The sequence below is a fragment of the Gobio gobio genome (assembly GCF_949357685.1).
Source record: "Gobio gobio genome assembly, chromosome: 6".
Classification (NCBI taxonomy): Eukaryota; Metazoa; Chordata; class Actinopteri; order Cypriniformes; family Gobionidae; genus Gobio; species Gobio gobio.
Window position 1 is genome coordinate 20,803,979 of NC_137102.1, and position 14,986 is coordinate 20,818,964.

Below are 14,986 nucleotides of genomic sequence, written 5' to 3' on the forward strand. Positions count from 1 at the left end.
AATATTACTGGGTAACAGGAATGACCCAACTCTGAGTGAAACATCACTTCATCACTGTGTATCAGACATTGCCACCTTGTGGAATAAATGTAAATCAGAAATATACTTACACTGTTATAAACCTCGGGTCATTAGCGACCCTATACAATTTGTTACATAAAAAAAGAAATTCATTCTTTTATAATTGTATTATTTTTTTTGTGTTATATTGTTTGTAATGAATTAATTGATAAATACTAAGAAGATTGATGTCTAACTTTAAAAAATGAATGAGGAGGAGGGTAGTGAATGACATTCCGGGTCCCTAAAGACCTGAGGTATGGGTTTAAGGGTTAACCTTAAAAAAATGCATAAGCACAGATCAATGAGGCCTATGATCAATCATTCCAGAAAGAAATACAAAACTTCTGCTAACTGAAAGGAAACAAGTTGATAAAAAAAAGATTGAATCCATTATTTTGGGATTAACAGCATAATGAGAGATTGATAAAAAAAAATGTTTTGTCATTTTTGACAAGGAACACTATAAATGTAATGAGGTGAAAAAAATATATAGGCTATTATTGTTATTATTAACTATTATTATTATTACATACTATTATTTAAATTTTTGGGGACGTTATACCCTGTGTGAGCATAGTCAGTAAGTTTTAGTCCAATACAATAACATTAACCAAAATGACCCGAACACAATGTAGGGGTTTCAGGTATGACAAATAGATAGAAATCCCGTCTAGATATCCCCTTCTGAGTGTGTAGGAAGCCTGTGAATGCATTTATATATGAATAGGATTGAGAGAGAGGAAAAGTGGAAACTTGAGCCTGTTGACAGATAATCAGTTTTACACGACTGGCTACAGAATATCAAATTAACTACACATCAACACAGCCGCGGCGCTCAGAAAGGCAATATTACATAATGATGAACTAGACGAAAAATTATCACTCTGAAACATAAGAGACATTGTCTGAGTGTACTAAATTCATTTTGCACTACATTTGGATCAAGCATATCATCAGACACATGAACAAAATGCAGAAATGTAATAATTATCAAACTGGTTTCAGCACAATGGGATTTTTTTTAAAATCAACTTTTGTGTTGCACATCTAAACAATCCCTTCAACTCACAATACTTCTGCTTCCAGGTATTCAACCTGGCAGAGAATTCATAATGACACAGGAGTCATTAGGTCTGTTGATTGCTCTACAGGGTCCTATTACAGCCAAGCAATATGAGTCTATTTTGCAGGACCAGCTGCACCCCACTATTCAAACACTGCCCATTATTTCATTATGATGATCCCATATTCCAGGATGATAATGTCTCCACACACACTGCTAACAACAGGACGAAATCAGACACCTCCGAAGGCCACCCGAATCACCAGATCTAAACATTAACAAATCTGAGAAAGCACTGAGCAGTCCAGTCTCTATGTATTCAAATGCAATATCATAATTTCATTAAGTTTATGTAAAAAGTGTTATACTGCAAAATTGCCTTTTATTGTCGTTATTTTGCATTGCCTCAATAGGATTTTCAGATCTCTAAAACTACAACTGAGTCTGACCACAAAACAAATTAAGATAACAATCTAATACTATCTTGTTTACCATTAACTGATTTTCCAAGTAACAAAAAAACTTTTATGAAGAAATATCTTTGATGCAGTGGCCCCAAAAAGTATTTGGCCGTTTAAGTCTTTAAAATGCATGCTATTTTTCACTTTCTTTCCATATCTTTTGAGGTTTCACAAAAGAAAAAGTGTTAGATGATGAAAAAGATATAATGATTGATAAATCGTTTGTTTGCAAAAGTCACTTGGTCTTGTTTTAGGTGTCCAAATAGACCATTTTGGGGGGTCTCTGAGAATAGCCTATATTATATGACATCAAATAGCCTTTACATGTAACAAGACCACTAACATTTTCACTAAGAAAGCAGGGAAGTTGAATATGGGTATGCCGTTTACACACTTATAATACTGAATGAATAAAATGTTTGATTTAGGGTGCAGTGCAATAGCGCCCCCTAGAGATTATATTATGCAACTATTCAGTTCTTCTAAACCAGGGGTGTTCAAAGTCGGTCCTGGAGGGCCATTGTCCTGCAGAGTTTAACCCCAACTTGCCTCAACACACCTGCCTGGGAGTTTCTAGTATGCCTAATAAGACCTTGATTAGCTGGTTCAGGTGTGTTTAATTGGGGTTGGAGCTAAACTCGTCAGGACAGTGGCCCTCCAGGAGCAGGATTGGACACCCCTGTTCTAAACAGTCCAATATAGGTCTCTGCAGGATAGTAATAGGAATTACTAGATCAGTGGGCGAGGCCCTAAACAGAGGGCGTTTTCCACTGCGTTACCTGATTTGCCCACAGTGTGGGTAGGGTTTAGGGGTGGGGTCGGGTGAAGGGGAGCATTTTCATTGCATGGTTTATAAACACCCATCAGTTTGAAAACACCCACAAATTTAGAAACGCCCACTTTTGTTCCGCAGAGACCTCTGCTTGCGAACATCCTGTACACAACCACTGAGTGCAATATACAATAGAAGTCAATGGTCACCTGTTTGTTTACCATAACAACAATCTTCAAAATATAATAATAAAGTCATACAGGTTCGAAACGACATGAGGGTGAGTAAATTACGAAAAAAATGTGATACCCAAAAATGAAAATGTTGTCATCATTTACTCACCCTCAAGTTGTTCACACCTGTACAAATGTCTTTCTTCTGCTGAACAAAAAAGAAGATATTTTGAAGAATGTCGGTGACCAAACAGTTGATGTTGACTGATGAACAGTTGAACAGCCATTGGCTTCCATAGTACTATTTTTTTTTCTTACTATGAAAGTTAATGGTATGGAAGCTTGTTTCTGTCACAGAATAAAAAAAATTAAAAGATAATTGCGACTTTTTATCTCACAATTGTGAATTTACATCTCAATTCTCACTTTTTTTCTCAAAAATTGGAATTGCTTGATATAAAGTCAGAATTGCTTGATATAAAGTCAGAATTGCTTGATATAAAGTCAGAACTGCGTGATATAAAGTCAGAATTGCGAGATATAAACACAATTGTGAGAAAAAAAAGTCAGAATTGCGTGATATAAAGTCGCAATTGCGACTGTATAACTCGCAATTGCGACTTTATATCACAATTCTGAGAAAAAAAGTCAGAATTGTGAGATAAAAAGTCGCAATTACCTTTTTTTTTTTCTGTGGCGGAAACAAGCTTCCATACACTCAAAAAAATAACTAATTGGACAAACTCAATTTAACTGAGGGCAGCTTTTCCATCCAATAAATATGTGCAGCCCCAACTCATAAAAAACTAATTCATGCAATGAAATGTAATTGAGTTGGTCCAACTCAATTTGATCAAATACAGTTTAAATTATATTTATATACTTATAACAAGACTTTTTTTATACTTAAAATTAAATGAAAACATTTAATTGGAAAATCAATTATAATTTCATTCATCATCATACACAATGTAATGAAAATATAAGAAAAGAGATGTCACTCCTGTCCTGATATTAACATATCACTGAGTGCCCACAGCCTAAGCAACATCTAACAACATCTTTCCCTTTAAACACATAAAATAACACTTTAATCCCTAAAATGATTCTTCTAATGGAGAGCATGCTGGGAACTACTGATCCACTGCCCAGTTAGTTGTCAACACAAATATTTTATGTAGTTTTAACACAACTTAATTAAGTAAACTTCTGTTTTAAATATATTAGGTTGATTGAACACAATTAAATTAAGTTGTGACAAAATGAGATATGTTTAAGTAAAGTGAACATAATTTAAATGTGTCATATCTATGAAGGGCCTGAATAATTTTTTTGAGTGTACAATGGGGTCCATAAACTGTTTGGTTTCCCATATTCTTCAAAATATTTTCTTTTGTGTTCAGCAGAAGAAATAAATTCATACAGGTTTGAAACAACATGAGTGTGAGTAAATGAGAATTTAGCATTTTGGGGTGAACTATCCCTTTAAGAACCATATTGCTGGGTGTGCAATAAGAACGTTTTTCTTTCCTTCCTTTAGTTCTTTATAATATAGGCAGGCTAATATAAAAATACACACAGATAAGCTTGAATTAATACGGGTGGTCTTTGTAAAGTTTAAATCATTTTGTCATGACTTTCTTTGTAGCAATTTGAATGAATGAATGGATGGATGGAAAGTGACACAGTCAGTGGAACTCCGTCTGCTGACAGTTTCACACTCAGGCAGATGTCGCGGGTGTCAAACTTCTGAGATAAAGTCTGACTGGGGTAAATAAAACGAATTTCTTTGTAACAGTGTATTCTACAGCACTTGACCATGCAGTGGAAGGGTGTGCGCAGCTCCGGACGAATCGCAGCTCAGTGCGGGAATCGAACCCATGACAGAAGCGGAGTTGAATGCGGATGTCCTCCACGGCGCGCTGACACTGATAAGGAACTGGAGTGTCGGGATGTGCTCATTTTAAGTCAGACGAGCTTCTGCAGAATCCACATTACGGACGACGACTTAATCAGTAAACTGGATCAATTCGCGAGTGGAGAGCGTTTTCCCCTACATATTAAGACAGTTATGACTGCATAAAAATGGGAAGTACAGCGATGGACTACAAGAAAAAGGATTGCACTAAGAAATCCTCAAAGAAAAAGCGATCTCTACACCTAAACATGCCAGTGAGTTTATTTTCGCAGTATATATTCTGTACCTTTTTACTGCTTTTTAATGTGTTGACCATTCCTCGTGAGTGTTGCGTAGACGGCTGGAACGCGTTCGATACGTTTAAAGTACATTATGTGTTCTCATTGTTCACATCTAAACGTTATGATGCATTTTTGGAATGCTAGATGTTATATTTTCAGAACGTCGACGTTACATGTAACTTATTGCAACTTATTAAGCAAACGTTTCATTGGAGTTCCTTTATTACTCCTATTTATCTTACTACAGTCGTGTGAAAAGTATAATTTTTAGTATAAAATCAGTTCTGCTTGAGCTGTCAAAACATGAGTTGCAAGAAAACCTCCCCCGCCCAGACGCGAACGCGTGTCGCAAACATGAACGCGTGTGTGAGCTTGGTTGAACAGGCCTACGTTTGTTTGCGTACGATAACAAAACAGAACGCACGCGCTTGTGTATTGTTAACCTTTTCAAGAGAATTGCCCGACATGTACGCTAACGTTAGGCTTAAATTGTAAATGGTTTGGTACGTCATGCTGTTCCAGGCTGTTTAGAAAGCTGAAAGAGGAAGTGAGGGAAACAGCTGTAAGAGAGCGCATTCTGCTCAGCCGTGACTCATCATAGCGTTAAATTCCAACTCCTGTTTAATTAACAAGGGGCCGGGTCTGTATGTATATTATTCCTTTATGGAATCCCATTCAGGGCCATCTACTCAAAACAAAGATAAGGAAAAAAATATGATGTTCTGTCATTCTTAGAGATATTAAGTTCAATGGCACCCTGCGTTCTTTGAGTGTTTTCTCTCAGCATGCTTTGTAGATCCCTCTCAGGTTTTCAAAGAGATGCAACATCATCTCCTGCTCATAACTGGCACTGTTATTTTCAGGCACCATTCTGCTTAGAAATTAGTTAATAAAAATTAAGACTCAATCTTTATTTACTGCCCCCCTCATGATCCATATGATGTTTTTTTCTTCTTCAGTGTAACACAAAAAGAGAAATCTTTTAAAGAATATTCACACAGCTCTTTTCCAAGTTTTTTCTTAGTGATCAGTGGTATCCATTTCTGGAGAGTGAAAACAAGATCTGTTTGAACAAGTTTGTTATGCTTGGTCATGATGACGCATGAGAGAATCAATGGATTTTTGGCTTCAATGATGTCAAACCTGGAATGCTGATGCAACATTTTTTTATTTAATTCAAACACAAGTTAAAGATTTGAGAGAGAATATTGTTAGTGAATTGTGTCATTTTCTTTCTGTTCCTCACACAAAACTATAGCATAGTTACAGAAACGTTCAAATATATTACATAAGTTAAATGGACTATTTTTATTGAACTTAATAACAGTGAACTTTTACAGCATAAAGATTTCTCCTTTTAAAGTTGCGATGAAATGGAAATAATGACGTTTCATCCTTGTTGTGACATATATTAGACAGAAAAACGTACGGCAGGAACTTGGTTCAATGCGTTTATTGTTGATTGGATTTTAAGATGTGTGGACATTGTTGTCAAAAGCGGAGGCAGATGAACCTGAAGGGATGGGGTCTAGGCAGACGAAATGAATGGAAAAGTCATTTTCACCACAAGACCCAGTTATAACATTACAAAGTCAAAAACCTTTTTAAAAATTAAAACTTATGCACAAGGGTCATGAAACCCTAAAACACATTTTTGACATGTTAACAGATATAGCATGTCAATGAAAAAATCAATGGCTATCAATTTTGTTTATTATTAAAGGGATAGTTCACCCAAAAAAATAAAATTCTGTAATTAATTACTCACCCCCATGTCAAATTAAGATATATTTTTCTTGAAATCTGAGAGCTTTATATTAAAGGGTAACTAAATCCTAAACCAACTTTTTTTAGTTAATGGTCTGTAATACTGGGGCTTTATTAATGCTGTTCATTGATTCGAGTAAATGTTTTGGCATTTGGGTATAAAGTGTTTTAATTCTATAAAATATGGTGTAAAACCGCCAAAGTTCTGCCCTCTTAAGGTTGAACGGTGGCTACTGCAGTTGAATTTTCCTATTGGACGTTGTGGTACATCGTGACGTGATGTGGTACCACGCCCCTGGTACGAGCTCACCACGCCCTGGCACGAGGTCCCCACACCCTCAGAAATGTTTTCCCCAATCAAACGATGAGAACGGCTTCTCTCCAGTACCTCATGTTACATGAAGTAGAATCATTATGAATGAAACTTACTTGACACTTGCTTTAACATTGTAATGAAGAAAATGCAGTTAAATAATGTAGTTGTCAGTACACGTAAGGCTTTTCTTGCGATATTATTGCCGTCTGTCATGTGTACAGATAATTTTCATACATGAGACACACTTTCAAACCCTGACATGCAAGTGGTTGCCGCGGTAACGAACAACAATACCGTAACGTGCTGGCCGTCTAACCATGGGCGTCACTAGGCCCATTTTAGGGGGGCTTCAGCCCCCCTAAACTTCTGCCCAGCCCCCCTAAAAAATGTTTGATTAAACTTTATAACATATGAAACTGGCGGGAGGCTTCAGCTTCGTCCCGTCTTTTAATCTGCAACAGAGCGCAGGTCAGAAGCAGAGATGTGTGCGTTGATCTGAGCCTCATTAGTCTGTCACCACTTGTCAATGTCAAAATATTTGAGAAAACCAATCAAATCAGAGTAGGCGGGCTTTATGGACGTACAGAATCTGCTGAGGCTGAGTGGGAATTTTAGCTGCACGACTCGACGTCAAGTTCGAAATATGGTTAAACTAAACATTTCATATTTGACAGCTGCTTCTTTAAGTCAGAAATGTTAAACAAATGACAAAAATATTCAGGAAAATTAATAGACTTCGCCATAAAATTTAAATAGGCCTATGTAATGTCATTTAAATAATATAATTAACAAACGAGAAATATTAAAAATGCCATTTTCTTCAGATTAGGCATAGTATGTGTAGTAATGAATAATAGTAATGAATGTGTGCCGATTATAAATTAATATAATTCCATTTGTAGCTTTCAGTTATCAGAGAAAGGCTTCAGACAGGCCTCCATTGGCATTCAGTACATTGACACTTCCAAGATCCATGAAAGGCACTTAAAACGTTGTTACAAAGTCTATCTCACCACAGTGGCTCTACAATAACTTTACGATGCGACGACAATAGTTTTTGTGCGCAAAAAAAAATCTAAATAACACCTTTAACCAACTTGTTCTCGACTTCCGTGTATGCCTCCACGACGCATGCGCGAGAATATGACGCAGATCCGGCGTTCGGACAGATGACCCAGAAGCGATTTGTTTACGAGCAGAGGAAGACACGCGTGTCTAAGCTGTTGGATTCTACATTGAATGTGCTTTAGGTCTCGGCGTAGTTCTCAAAATGGGGTTAAAGTGTGTATTTCATGGATTCCCGAACGCCGGCGCTACGTCATATTCTCGCGCATGCGTCGTGGAGGCATACACGGAAGTCGAGAACAAGTTGGTTAAAGGTGTTATTTAGATTTTTTTTTGCGCACAAAAACTATTGTCGTCGCATCGTAAAGTTATTGTAGAGCCACTGTGGTGAGATAGACTTTGTAACAACGTTTTAAGTGCCTTTCATGGATCTTGGAAGTGTCAATGTACTGAATGCCAATAGAGGCCTGTCTGAAGCCTTTCTCAGCCATCAGCTTTCAACTAAAATATCTTCATTTGTGTTCCGAATATGAACGGAGGTCTTACGGGTGTCCAAAGACATGAGGGTGAGTAATTAATGACAGAATTTTCATTTTTGGGTGAACTAACCCTTTAAGTCACTTCCGTATTGGCTTCAAGAGAAACTGCGGGAGGTTGCCGCAAAATGCTCGTATTGTGTACATACTAAGCCTGTAGCACTCCTCTCAGAAACTGAAGCCTCCGCGCCTCGATCGCCCCCAGGTGGTCGGTCCCAGTATAGCTCATAACCCCCGCCCCTCCGTGTTTTCTAATGGACGCGAGATGAACTAAACAATCAAATTACACTTCAAATAATTTTTTCAAAAAGTTGGTTTCTGTCATTGTAGGCAGTTTTTTATCACGATGATTTCATTTCAAGATGTCAGCGCTATATTCGGACCTCCGGAGGCTTCAGTTACTTCAGCGGAAGCCAATGAAGTCGCGTAGTCCATATTTTTTTACGGTCTATGGTACATACATGTATCTACACTGTACTTACATTTTAAAAATTACCTGCATGTAATTATATCTGTAATTAATTTCTGTAGTTACAATTTATAATTACACTGTTGACACTTCCCTTACACCTAACCCTACCCTTAAACTTACCCATACCACCACACCTGTCCCTGACTTTACCCGTATCCCACCTCAATATCAGCAAATGTGTTTTGCAATACAATATGAACACAATAAGTACACCGTACTTATGTTTTGATTTAAGTACATAGTAGTTAAGGCCACCTAATATAAAGTGGGACCAATTGTTCGTTTAAAATGTCGTACTCTTTTAAGATGTGTTTTGGATGACATAGCCAACAAACAACAAACTTAATACTAGACCTGTGCATTCTGCGAAACGCTGCAAAAACTTCCTCTTCTAGAGCTGCAGAATGGCCAAAGTTCTCTGTTTCTCATTAGAAAAACACCCATTATGCTTGGCTACAGTCTCTCTCTTGTAAATTTCATACCATGTAGGTCTTAAATGTTTGTTTGTGGTCCATAAAGCAAAGGTCTTCTTCTGGCGGCTTCCAAAGATATGAGTTATCAAATGTCAACCTTTTTAAGTTTATTTACAGTTTCACGTTTAGTTTCGGTTTAGAAAAAAATTAAACACGCTTTTGCAATAGATTAGCATACTGATAATTAATTTTTCTTGAAACAACACATTTTTGAATGATATTCCTGTACCTTGAATATTCTGTACTGGAGCCTAAAGATCACTTCATGTTTTTATATCATGAAAAGTCCCTTTGGGGAAAACAAACTATAGCTCTTTTGTTTGGGTGTTTGTTTTTACAATAATGACAACCTCTTTAAGCTGTGGTATTTCCATTTATTCATCTGCCTCTATATTCATAACATCTCTGTCCGTATGAGAGGTGTGTCCTGGCTCCACTCATAAAGGACTCTCTGTTCAAATGCTGCAGTTTGGGAGGGGGGTTGGAAATTAAGAAATCTAAAATTTCTTCATTTGGTGCAGTATTCATTATGTAAATATAATACGCATCTTTCATAGATGACAACTTGAAGACTCCAGCAAAGGATGTAGTTTCAATGTTTTTTTCTTATGAGGCTTAATTGTCAGAAAGTAAACCTTAGGCACTGTAGTATAACAATATAGTTTCAACAGTTTATCATTTGTATGCAAAACTATTTGCATATAGTTGCATATCAGTTACCTTACTTTTAATAAATCATCCTTGGTATGAATGCAGCATATATTTTAGTGCCATTATACACCTTTGTGTACATTGTTTGAAATGCATTCGGTCATTCGTTTGTGAAAGTGAAACGTCTAAAACCAAATGTATTGAGTCACTCTTTGTTCAGCGAAATCTACTCTTTTAAAAATGTTGAAAAGTTGCCTAAAACATGTCTAAGCTTTGACATGACCCCCCACAGTGAGGTTTTTCAGGCCCAACAAAAAAGCATCATGCAACAAAACCAACCAATGTTTGATCCTGTTCCCAGTCTGCCTCCATTGAATAAGAGATTAGAGAGTCCATTTTGTCTTTATGAGGATAAGAAATGTCTGGCAGAGCAATGTATGCTTGCAGAGCGTCTTGCTTGCATAGTGATAAATTGCATTTTAAATGGCTGTTAAAACCTAATTTTGTACATTATTTAAACGCCCCTGCTAAAAGAATAATGAGGTTAACTGTTCTGTTAAGCTTCAATGATTGTTTCGTCATTCATTCACTATTTCCTGTATTAAGTATAGAAAATAACATGTACAGTAGTGATTCATGCTATGGATGAAAACCAATAAATGGCAGATATTAAAAATCTAAACATAATTAAAAATAAATCCCTAAAAATGTAATCAACAGTATTAAATTGAATTTAGGCATTTAGGAATGCCTACTAATGTAGGCAACAAAAAACTGATTACATTTAACAGTGTTATTAAATTATAAGTGGTTTTAAAGGTCTTTAAAAGGCCTTTAAAGGTGCAGTGTGTAATATTTATGAGGATCTATTGACAGAAATGCAATATAATATACAGAACTATGTTTTCAGTGGTGTATAAAGACCTTGCATAATAAACCGTTATGTTTTATTACCTTAGAATGAGCCATTTCTATCTACATACACCACGGGTCCCCTAACAGTGAAGTCACCATCTTGCGCCGTCATGTTTCTACAGTAGCCCTAAATGGACAAACTTTTCTACAGAGCGCTAGCTACTCTCTGCGGTCTCAGATGAGGACATTTTTGTCCCGTATCAGCCACTGTAGCTTCTCGATGTGCTTCGAAAGGTAGGGGTGAGCGGTGGGTGATTGCAATTCACAACCCCACCACTAGACGCCGCTAAAATTTACACACTGCACCTTTACATATTAAAATAGGAATATCCAATATCATCCATAGCAATCAATGAATGTCTGGAGAAAACCTGTATAGAAACAATATATCTTGTTCATTCCTAATTCAATGACTTTAGCTAAAGTCATCTCTTTAAAACACCGTTATTCAGGTTTTGAGTCATATTTATCATTAACTCTGATGTTTTGTCTTTTAACAGGATTTGAGCACATTCGCATCTCCTCTTATGGATGGAGAAACTGACAGATCAGATGAAATGCAAAAGGTAAAATACAGAAAATGCCAATTGTTTACCAGTTTTCAGAATGTTTTCACATTTAGACTGATTTAGAACCATTGAATTGAGTTTTTGTCCATGTAAAGCGTTCCAAATAATTTCCTTTAATTAAATTTTCAGCATGCTGCCTTACTGTATAAAGCTGCTGTATGTAGAGAGTTGAGAGCAAAACTAGGTCACTAGGTTTTGGAACAGAGTCTTTGCATGTGTGGCTCGAAGGAATTATGTGTGATTTGTTGCATGGGTTATATAACACAGAAATAGAACTGACTTGTCCAAACATGTACTTGAGACAATGAATAAAGACAAGGTTTGTTTAAAAAAAAAAAAAAGATTGGGTGTGTGTTGCCCATACTAGTTTTGTTGTTGGATTGTCTTAGAAAAGTTGGTCTGAAACGTTAGGCAAACCTGCCCATGAATAAAAGGCGAGGCAAACTTTCTTTTCACATGCGGTTCTTTCAATTTTATACTCAACAATTGAAATGCTTTCTCTCTACGGCTATGGATGATGATTTTGCACAGTAAGGGAAAAAACTATGCCAGCACTTTTATGTGCCAGAATTTATATAAATGGCAGGATTTGTAATAGGTCGGAGTGAAATGGTCTCGAATGGCTATTTACCTTGTTGATATAATATGTGTCTAATGTTAAACTAACTGTGCCAGATATACTGTCTATAAAAATGATTCACCCCGCTTTGGGCATTTTCACGTTTTATTATATTAAAACATCTAATATTTATATCTCACCCACTCAGAGTTAAGCTTGAAGGTGACGCCTACCCTTCCCCTTGTAATCAAAGGCCAAACAAAGCTGGGCCAATGAAAACAGCCTGTGAAGCAACCGCAGCCTAGTGAATGGGCACATTAACAAATAAACAATCTAAGTGTTTGCCAAAGAGTTGAAGGTCAGTACTTTGAAATACTAAGTATTTAGGGCTCTAGACTCACTGCTGGCTTGACTTGAAACTGATTGTTCATTGTGCAATGAAGTTTGAGAAAACATGCTTGCCTTTGTGTACTAAGGCCAGCCACACAGAACAGCTAAACATTGAAATAGTTAATATACTGATATTTGCATAGATAGTTTTTACTCTTAATTCTCACAAAATGATACATTTACATTTCAATATTTATATACACACTCACACAGGTATTCTGTGTCAAACAGTCTAACGAAACTAAACTAAAAACCAAAGGATTGTTATATTTTTAGCACTGTTTAAAAGCCTTGATTTGAATTGAAGCCTTGAGGTAGCTACACTGTTGATATGTTCCTATCCGTTCTCAATTCTTGTTGAAAATATTTCTCCATCAGCATGTGTTGTGCAATGTTTTGGCTTTGTCTTGCTTTTTTCTAGTATGCTGATATAGTAACATTCTTATCCTGTTTCACCCTGGTATCACATCAATGCGTTGAAGCACTTCATTCTCGCTTCAATTTTTTTCTGGAATGCCATTTTCTGGAAAGATCTCTGTTCCTGCTTGATTCAAATGTCTCAAACTTCAAAACAGGAGATTCCATACGAATTGTCCATTATTGAGCTGGAGATACCATGTTATATACGAAACAAAGTGTGGAATGTTGGACACTTCATGCACTCAACTGTCACAGCTTTCCTTATGTAGCAGAAGCAGGGGGTAGTAGAAGTGTATAGTGTATATTGTGTCATTTGGGACACAACTAGAATCTATTTTCTCTGATATTATATTTATAATATTTACTTTTGTCCCACAGGGTGAAAGAAGTGACTCAGCTAGCCCATGTTTGAGGTCTCCTGCTAGTCAGCCATGCACCCCAGTTTCAGCGCCCATTTGTCCCAGGATCAGTCCAGGATCTCCTAAAACCATCTTCCCACGTCCACTATCTTCTCACCTGGACTCACCTCCCAAATCTCCCCGCCGTCTCAGTTTCAGTGGTATCTTCCGCTCATCGTCCAGCTCAGCCCCTGCCAGCATCAAGCTCTTCTCCAGATCTAGAAAAGGTGAGACACAATTGTGCTCATTTAATATTTTCAATTGATTTGAACCCATATTCTTTTCCATTAATAGAAAATACTGCATATTCCAGCAGGCCTTGTGATTAATTAAATGGTAATGGTTAATGAAGGAAACTGTACTGGCTGTACTGGTTTTTAGGTTGTTTTATTATTTAGTTGATTAAATATCAAAATCTGTACCTTTTTTATTTTATTTCATTTTATTTATTTATTTTATTTTACATTTACATATAGGCTATACTGTAGCCAGCAGTATGTGTCTTACCTGTTATTTTGTTTAGTTTTTTAAGATGAAAAGAATGCTGTATATGGACTAGGGTTGGGTATCTTTTGAATATTAATGATTCCGATCCTGCTTATCGATTCTGATTCTTATCGATTCCAATAAGGTAATAAAACCTTAGATATCATTCACATTTATTCTAAGCCTTATTGCAAAACATTTAATTGTAGCTGAATACCATGAATAAAAATCAACAGGCTAAAGAACACTTACACAAGGATTTAAAAATACCATAGTAAAAACAACTAGCCTAAATAATATTAATTTCAAGCATTATTAGACACATTAAAGACAAATAAACACTCAGTAATTAAAAAGGAGCAAATTAGCAATCGCACAAATAAATAGAACTGAACAAAAGATATGATTGAATTAAGATTGTCAGGTATTCAGGTACAGAAACTGTAAACAAATGTAAAATAACACTGCTTTTTATAAATAAAATATACATTACAAATATAGTTAAAAAGTTATTCAGTCAAGAACAGTGAGTGCATTTTTGTGATTAACGCTATTATAGAGACAGCAGCAGGAATAGGCTGCTGTCACTTTAAGAGCCTCACGGATCCTAATATACTGTTACACGTGCCTTTTTTTACTGTTTACGTTCACTTAAGACATAACCGACTGTGTTTACAAGGATATTTTGACATATTTTTGTGTGTATTCATCCGTTCAAGTGCAAAAAGGCAAGGAAGACAATTCAGTTCTGTATTGCGCATTGTTCAGTATGAGAGGCGGCTTTCTGTGTGAGTCTTCTTGCACTTAAATGGTTTAAAATAACATTAAAATAACTTTTTCTGTGCACGTGCTTTGCACAGCGCGCTGGTAATGGTTTAGATGGTTTACACATTAAAATGCACATCGATAAACCGAATCAAAGTTTTAATTTTATAACAAGTTTCCGATTTCTGACCTTAAGTATCCGATTCCAGAATTGGAATCGATTTTCGATTCCCAACCCTAGTATTGACCAATCGACATCCAGGACCAGAACTATCCATTTTATATATACAAATTATTATCTATTTTATTTATATTCTTTCTACCCTCATAAAACATATCACATTATGGCCATCCGCAGTTGAAATACTGTATAACGTATTCAGGTCGCATGTGGAAGTAAATGTATTCATGTAAGTTAGCTGATGCTTACTGCAGTCTCAGCTGTCTCTATAAGCATATCAAAGCATGCTGTA

At 36.3% G+C, this 14,986-nt stretch overlaps 1 protein-coding gene across 9 annotated transcripts in view; it reads left to right on the forward strand.

Moving 5' to 3' along the window:
• The first annotated feature begins 4,107 nt into the window (after nt 1-4,107).
• Nucleotides 4,108-14,986, forward strand: part of prkag2b (protein kinase, AMP-activated, gamma 2 non-catalytic subunit b) — a 56,508-nt gene continuing 45,629 nt past the window's right edge. For 2 of the 9 annotated variants that reach the window (XM_079818590.1, XM_079818583.1), the window contains exons 1-4: nt 4,460-4,704; nt 11,427-11,492; nt 12,263-12,412; nt 13,243-13,489. Coding sequence is in view for 2 of the 9 variants with exons in the window: in XM_079818587.1 (XP_079674713.1) it covers nt 4,618-4,704; nt 11,427-11,492; nt 13,243-13,489 (400 nt within the window). In the remaining 7 variants the exon portion in view is untranslated. Of the gene's footprint in view, nt 4,705-11,426; nt 11,493-12,262; nt 12,413-13,242; nt 13,490-14,986 lie in introns of all 9 variants that reach the window. The other 7 variants (XR_013816629.1, XM_079818582.1, XM_079818586.1 and 4 more) reach the window with 6 other exon arrangements.